Source organism: Onychostruthus taczanowskii, unplaced genomic scaffold (assembly GCF_017590055.1).
Source record: "Onychostruthus taczanowskii isolate IOZ18803 unplaced genomic scaffold, ASM1759005v1 scaffold91, whole genome shotgun sequence".
Classification (NCBI taxonomy): Eukaryota; Metazoa; Chordata; class Aves; order Passeriformes; family Passeridae; genus Onychostruthus; species Onychostruthus taczanowskii.
In genome coordinates this window covers 801,051-808,668 of record NW_024507105.1, presented here as the reverse complement: position 1 = coordinate 808,668, position 7,618 = coordinate 801,051, and the positions used below count along the sequence as shown (strand labels likewise).

Below are 7,618 nucleotides of genomic sequence, written 5' to 3'. Positions count from 1 at the left end.
CCCGCCGTGAGCGGGGCCGCCGCCCGCAGACATGGGTGAGGAGCGGCGGAGAAGCCCCGCGAGCCGGGGCCGCGTCACGGGCCGGGGCCGCTGCGGGCGGGAAGGGGGCGGCGGGGCTCGGCCGGGCCCTGCTGAGGGGCGCTCGGACCCGGCGCGGGCGGGCCCGGGCGCGCAGCGCCGCGGGGAACGCTGCGTTCTCAAGGATTTGGTTAAAAACGGTGAAAATCGGTTTTTACCGAAAGGTGCGGTGCCCCGCGCTGTTACCGAGCTCGGCCAGACGCAGCGGGCCGGGCTGAGCTCGGGGGGCTCCTTCAGCCGCCAGAAGTTGGCTCTGCTTGAGACGGGAATTGTTGCGCTCAAGCTTAATTGGAGAAATTTCTGGTATTAATTGCAGCTTGGGAGGCCATCAAAATAGATTTTCCTTTATGGAGCTCCCCCCGAGTTCTCGTTTGCCTTTCTTAGCCCAGACAGCGACATGTAAAAACAAGAAAAGGAGTTAGAAGAACTCTTTTTTTCAAGAGGAAAACGTTGTTATGAGGAGCTGCCATGATTGAATTGGATTGATTAATTCAAATTAATTTGGGTTTGGACTGTATGTGCTGTATAAAGAACTATGGAGGGGATCTTGTGCTTCCTAATTCCTTTCTCAGCTTAAAGAAAGGTGCTAGAATTAAACTTTTAATTGCTCTAAACCAGAACTTACTCATACTTGCATATTGGCAAGGAAATTCCTGCTTTTCTAAGGCTGGAGTTTCATGGCTTCATGGGCTACAACTTAAATGTTTGTTCCATGCAACCAAGTTTATTTTTCCAAGACTCTCCTTCATTTAGTCTGTATACATAATTAGCTTTTATACTTTAAATTCAAAAAGCATTGCAAATGTTATTCTACAGGTACTTCAGTATCTCTTTACTCTGTTTTGAGTTGATAAATACAACAAATTATGCAAATCCATCGCTAGATTTCTCTTTTATACTTTAAATTCAAAAAGCATTGCAAATGTTATTCTACAGGTACTTCAGTATCTCTTTACTCTGTTTTGATTTGATAAATACAACAAATTCATGCAAATCCATCACTAGATTTCTCTGCTACAAAGAGGAATAGTGTAATCCACTCTGTTTAGAGCAGCAGGGTGCTTCATAAACTTAAAACGGTTTAGAAGTAGGAGCTTGGATTTCCATGGAAGTGTTTTCCAATGGCAGCTGGACCTGTGTTTGTAAAAAATACAATTTCGTGGACCACTCCACCGTAGCACTGCGTGTCTCATGGCACAGCCGCAAGCAGATTTTCCCTTTGTAATGGGAAAAACCTAAATTCATTCAGCAACTGTGATCTGATAATCTGATTAATAGTGGACGATGGGCTGTACATGAGGCTGTGATTTTCTGTGGTCTGGTGTTTCATAGCCCACCTGAAGGATGCCGGGTTGGTGTCAGGCTTTGCAGGAGCTCCTCCAGGGCTCACCTGCAGCTCTTCCGAGCCCTGCCCAGCCGGGACACTTCCTGAGCTTTATTTCCCTCTGGACCCTCCTTGGCAGGCTGGCAAACGGGGACCTGCAGGCCTGAGGGGTGCAGGGTGGGCTTTGGGGAGCAGGCCCTGCTGCCTGCAGCCTTCCCCGTCCGCCGGCTTTTCCTGCCTGTGTCACTTCCTTCCCTTGGCTCACGCGCACCCAGTGACACCCGCGGAGGGAGCGGGGCTCAGAGCAGGTTAGGATCGGCTCACATCCCAAATCCCAGCCCTTCCCTTTAACTGGTCAACGAGAAGAGTGACCCCTGGGTATATCCTGCAAGGATAAGCCTCCTAGAGCTCTCTGATTTTTCCTCTCACTCTACAAAGCAGGTCTGTGGTGATTTCCTAATCACCACAGCACACAGCAGCATTTTGGTACTACTAAAAGTGCCCAAAGCAAAGGACTCAAAATGAAACTTTTGAAGGCTTTTTTGAGACCTCTAATATATACACAATTTGTCTAAAATTTTCTCATTGCCCCCAAATCTGCCAGTCGCTCACCCAAACCAGCTTTGCTGTGGTGGTGGTAGATAACAAATACACTGATGTCTTCACCTTTCCCTTTTACACCATCCAAACATGATCCCACCCACTGTGTCACCATCCAAACATGATCCTGGACTAGGGGGGTTCACAGACACATGCAGATTCTTTCACTGTTCTGACTTTGTGATTTGTTTTTTTCAATTTTCTCATTGCCCCCAAATCTGCCAGTCGCTCACCCAAACCAGCTTTGCTGTGGTGGTGGTAGATAACAAATACACTGATGTGTTCACCTTTCCCTTTTACACCAGTATGGCATCATGTGTCCCACTGTGTCACCATCCAAACATGATCCTGGACTAGGGGGGTTCACAGACACATGCAGATACTTTCACTGTTCTTTGTGATTTGTTTTTTTCTTTTTCTAAACTCTTTCCATTTCCGACTTGTTCAGAGCTGTGTAACAAACCAGGGGTTGGTTGAAGTAAATGCTTTGTGGAAAGGAACAACTTTCCCTGTGAGCAGCAGTTCGCTTTTATCGAAGTTATAAAAATCCTTGAGTGTAGTTTTTAAAACATGAAAAGCATTTCCTGGACAACATCTTTCCCGCACAAAGCAGAGCTGTGTTTCCCAGACCTACTGGAGACCAGGCAAAACAGGGTCTCTCAGTGCTCCAAAAATTGCTTCATTTTCATTTGTAGCAGCTTCTACATTGTGTGATTAATGTAATGCTGCTCCACGTGCTCCTCCCAGTCAGTCTATGGAAATCCTCTGTTTGGATGGAACTAAAGAAATATTCATGCATCTCAGCATTAATTCCATCACAGTGTTGTCCTCACCAGATACACTTTTTCCCTATGCAAGCTCAGATGAGCATTTTACTTTATTTCATCCTTTTAAGAGATAAATACTCTGGCATGTCCTACCTCATCAACATAGGGATGAATTACAGGATGTATGGTTTAGTAGTAGGGAACCAATAGCTCAGTGTAAGACTACTAAAAATGTATATTAAGATTCAAACTCACCTGAAGTTGTTCCATCCCCTTTGTTAGAGCATTAACTGTTCCCATTTTATGAAGATAAATAATATTTCAGTGTTGGAATGAGTGCAGTGAGTAAGATACAGACCTTGCAGGCACTGGCTGGGGTTGTTCCCATTTTATGAAGATAAATAATATTTCAGTGTTGGAATGAGTGCAGTGAGTAAGATACAGACCTTGCAGGCTCTGGCTGGGGTTTACAGAATATCCTGAGCTGGGAGGGACCCCGGGATGGTGGGAGTCCAGCTCCTGGTCCGGCTCAGGACACCCCAAAAATCCCACCCTGTGCCTGAGAGCATTGAGCTCCAGTGTTTGCCAGATGCTGCCCTTCAGAGTTTGTGTTGTCAATTCACAAGTTGCCTCAGCTAATAAATAAATTCTCTTCATAGCTGAGCTGCAGTCTGTAATAAAGAGCACACAGCTGGCTGGATGTGTCCTCTGTGCCACAAGTGAGTGACTGCTGACTCCACACAGCCTGGAACCTGGGCTAGAACACCTGTAGCCAACCATGGCAACCATTGATCTTTGTTTTCCAGTGATGATACTGTTTAGAGGAGAATTCTTATTCCCAGATATATTCTTTGATGGACTTGATTTCTTGTCATCAGCCCTCAGCTATAAACTGCTTTCATAGCTCGTTTGCTTCTTGCCCAGAGGAACTCTGCCAAGACAAGCTCTTCTTCATCCTCCTGGTATCTGGCCAAACCCAAACTGCACTGTAGTGGAAAACTTGTATCCCAGCTCTTCCCTGAGTGTTTTGGGTGGTAGGAACGTCAGGGATGTTCCAGGCCATAGGTTGTAGTATTTTGTTGTGCATGTTTTCAGCCTTTGTCTGCCAGGTGACTCCAAGGCTGTTCTTAATACCATCAAAAGGAAAGAACACCAGTAAAGTGGAGACACTCCAGTAGAGGTAAAAGGTTAAATGTTCAACTATAAAGTTGGAAACTTAAAAAAAAAAAAGGAAAAAGTTGTGCCATTGCCTACCTGGAGCTTTAGCTTCATTCACAGCTGTTTCTTCACATTTTCATCCCACAAGGGGTTACTTAGTGCTGAGATAGATCCCAGCACTTATTTCCTTTGGCTGATGTGCTTCTCAAAAAGCAGCCTCTTGCTTTGGTTGTGTTACTTACACCACTTGCTTCTTTTACATGCAGTTGGAATGTCAAGGAGTGCTCTCCCTTCTCCACTGCCACAATGTGGTTATTGTCTCATTTGGCTTGTCTTGGACAGCAGAGATTTGGTGGGTTTTGATTTGGATTTTTTTATATTCTCTGCTCTGTGTTCCTTTTATAAGATTTTTTTTTCTGTAATTAACGCCTCCTGCAGATGCATTGGGAGATTTGTTTTCCTTCCCTTTCATGATCTGGTCTAGGCTTGATGTTTCTGGTGTAACATTCTGGAGTCCACAGTGGATGTATCTCAGATGTTGGGTGGTCTCAGGACCAAGTTAGTACTCACCTTCCAGTACCTCCATCTTTCTTGCAAGAGAGCTTGCAAGAAAGATGGAGGGAGGCTTTACACTTCCCTTTCATGATCTGGTCTAGGCTTGATGTTTCTGGTGTAAAATTCTGGAGTCCACAGTGGATGTATCTCAGATGTTGGGTGGTCTCAGGACCAAGTTAGGACTCACCTTCCAGTACCTGAAGAGAGCCTGCAAGAAAGATGGAGGGAGGCTTTACCAGTAGACAGGACACAGGGAATGGCTTCCCACTGCCAGAAGGCAGGGATAGATGGAATGTTGGGAACAAATTCCTCCCTGGGAGGGTGGGCAGGCTTCCCATTGCCAGGAGGGACACAGGGAATGGCTTCCCACTGCCAGAAGGCAGGGATAGATGGAATGTTGGGAACAAATTCCTCCCTGGGAGGGTGGGCAGGCCCTGGCACAGCAGCTGTGGCTGCCCCTGGATCCCTGGCAGTGCCCAAGGACAGGTTGGACACGGGCTTGGAGCAGCCTGGGACAGTGGAAATTGTCCCTGCCCATGGCACTGGGACAGGCTTTGAAGGTCCCTCCCAACCCAAACCATTTTGGGATCCTGTGAAAGCTAAAACAGGCCTGGGCAGAAACTATTTGTTTTAGCAAAGATAATCCTAGTGTGACTTTTGTTCTGACTGGGGCTTGTTCAGATGTTTCCTCCTTCCAAAGAGGTGTATTTTTCCCATTCTGCTTTTAACTTCCAGCAGGATTCACTCCCTGTGTGCTTTACAAGCCGTATGTGTCCCACATCTGTCATCTTTAAGCATTGCGAAAATCTAGTTTGTTATTCAGACATTGATCAATTATAAAGCCAGTCTTCTGCATAAAACATAAGCTAACTGCTTTGGGGAGGCTCGTGAACAAATGCACCACACGAAATTGCAGAAACAAATTGTCCCACTGAGTCCCTTTTCCAGAGAAGTACCAGTGTGAGCCAGTCCATCGTTTGATGTTCAGCAGCTGTTCTCAGGACAGCTCTTCCAAATGCAAGTGATTGCCTATCAAACCAGTGCCATGAATCAGGGATGAGTGTGTAGCCATGGGGGATTCTTAAAATGAAGTTTCAGATATTTACAAATCAGCTTCAGAAATGTTCATTTCAATTCAAAGTGCTCAAAGTGAGGGAAGAAAGGAGGAACTGTGACAACCTCGCCTGGCTCACATCACTTCCAGAAGTCCCAGTTATCAAAAAAAAAAAGCTTTTCTTTCAAAACTAGGGTTCAGGTCCTCCCAAACTCTTTTAGAAAGGGCAGATTCTCCTTGGCATGTCCAGGGCTGATCAAATCATTCCTTCAAACTCCATGCCTAAGTAATGCCTGAGTATCAGGAAGAATTTAGCTGAGTGTATTATTTGCCCAGGGCTGATCAAATCATTCCTTCAAACTCCATGCCTAAGTAATGCCTGAGTATCAGGAAGAATTTAGCTGAGTGTATTGTTGTAAGGAAACAACACTTTATCCCTAAAACCTTTCTGAGTCTTGATATGTGAGACAGCAGGCAGGCAATCCAGAGGGCAGAGTGTGCCAGGAGCAGTGACAGCATGAGCTGCTGCTTTGTTGGCTGTGGCACAGTGCCTGGCAGCCAAGTGCCCAGTGCAGTCCCATTTTGGACACAGCTTCACTTGGCAGCTTCCTTTACCTTTTGCAATATCAAGGAATTTAAGGTGCTCACCCTTGCTCAAGGAAAGGATTCATTTCCATAGCTTGTAGACCTTCATCTACCATCCATCACAGCTACTGTGCATTTCTCTCTTTTTACATCTTTGTTTTTTTTTTCTCTTAAGCACAAAGTTCTGTTAAGTGTCACTTCTCAAAACAGGCATTGGGAGAGAATACTTTAAATTGGTTACATCAGGAATCTTCAAAAAGTAATTCTTAGTCAGTGGAACATACAAGGAAAAAAAAAACAATGTCTTTTTATATTGCTGCAGGGCAAGAAGCCTTGAATTGAACCTGCTGCATTGTACTTTGCCAGCAGACAGTGTTCCTTGTGCTGGACAGCTTGAACCTGTTCAGCAGATCTTGAAATCTCATAAAATGGTTTGAATTTTATTCCATCAGCTTGTTCTGAGGGAAGAGAGGAACGTGTTGAGGCAATCAGTGCAAGTGGATTTGTGTTCACAGATGCTCCAAGATGAATCTTCCTCCAGATTTTCATTTCTCTTTCTACTGGCTGTGGTTTGTTCCACTAGTAGGCAAGAATTCAGAGTTAACAGGGTATAAAATGGGAAAGAACAGACTTTTACCAGGTTTTCCTTGACAGAAGCACATCAGTTTGCCCTTCCTAAATGACCTGTGATGGTCTAGCAAATCTGTCCAGGTTTTGCTGTTTGTTGTGAAGACTTTTGAACAGAATTAGGGGCTGGGGATGTTCATTCTCATCTGTACTCTGGCCAGATCCTTCTGTGATTCTGGAGAGTGACTTCACATTTATCTATCAATTTATTATGTCATGATACTCAGTTAATTAAATTTTTAATGACTAAATTAAATCACAGCGTATTTGCAAAGATCCTAAAAAGGATTGCTGTTCTATGAGCCAGCAGAAAATGAGTATAGAAGTGTCAGAGCTGCAGAAATGCCATAGTTGGTGCTCACTCAGACAACTTACTCCTAAAATTCTTGTGCATCCCAGATGAACAAGAGGCCTTGAAGTCCATCATGAAGGACCTGGTGGCCCTGCAGATGGGCAGGCGTCACCGGCTGCCTGGCTATGACACCATGAAGAATAAAGACACTGCTCACTCCAACAGACAGGTAATGGCCAGTTTGGGAATGCCTGGACTGCTGACCTGGAGGCAGAAGGGGCACAGCAGGTGGACAGAGCATCTGAGTGGCTCAGATCCTTGGCTCTGTCCTGTGCTTCCAACAGCCAAAGCATCAGGTGGGAAGCAGCTCCTTGATCCTGCTCAGGCTGTGGCAAATATGGTAGCTTTTTAATGTTTTTATATCAGATTAATGAATATCATATCATATAAACTGTATATATTAAATATGCTATACATTTATGTAGTTCAATAAAATATTTAATATATATGACCTTACACATGTATGTATACTGCATTCTCCCCATATGTATTTTTTTATGGGGTTTGGTCTGCCCAGC

At 45.0% G+C, this 7,618-nt stretch overlaps 2 protein-coding genes across 3 annotated transcripts in view; both read left to right on the top strand.

Annotated features, from left to right (window-relative positions):
- The window catches only part of DCAF7 (DDB1 and CUL4 associated factor 7), a 27,612-nt gene extending 20,343 nt beyond the window's left edge, over nucleotides 1-7,269 (top strand). Inside the window, exon 8 of the transcript XR_005954246.1 lies at nucleotides 7,148-7,269. The gene's annotated coding sequence lies outside the window, so the exon portion shown is untranslated. The remainder of the gene's footprint in view (nucleotides 1-7,147) is intronic.
- Nucleotides 1-7,618, top strand: part of MAP3K3 (mitogen-activated protein kinase kinase kinase 3) — a 36,152-nt gene continuing 28,534 nt past the window's right edge. For both annotated transcript variants that reach the window (XR_005954245.1, XM_041426287.1), the window contains exons 1-2: nucleotides 1-35; nucleotides 7,148-7,269. Coding sequence is in view for 1 of the 2 variants with exons in the window: in XM_041426287.1 (XP_041282221.1) it covers nucleotides 32-35; nucleotides 7,148-7,269 (126 nt within the window). In the remaining variant the exon portion in view is untranslated. The remainder of the gene's footprint in view (nucleotides 36-7,147; nucleotides 7,270-7,618) is intronic.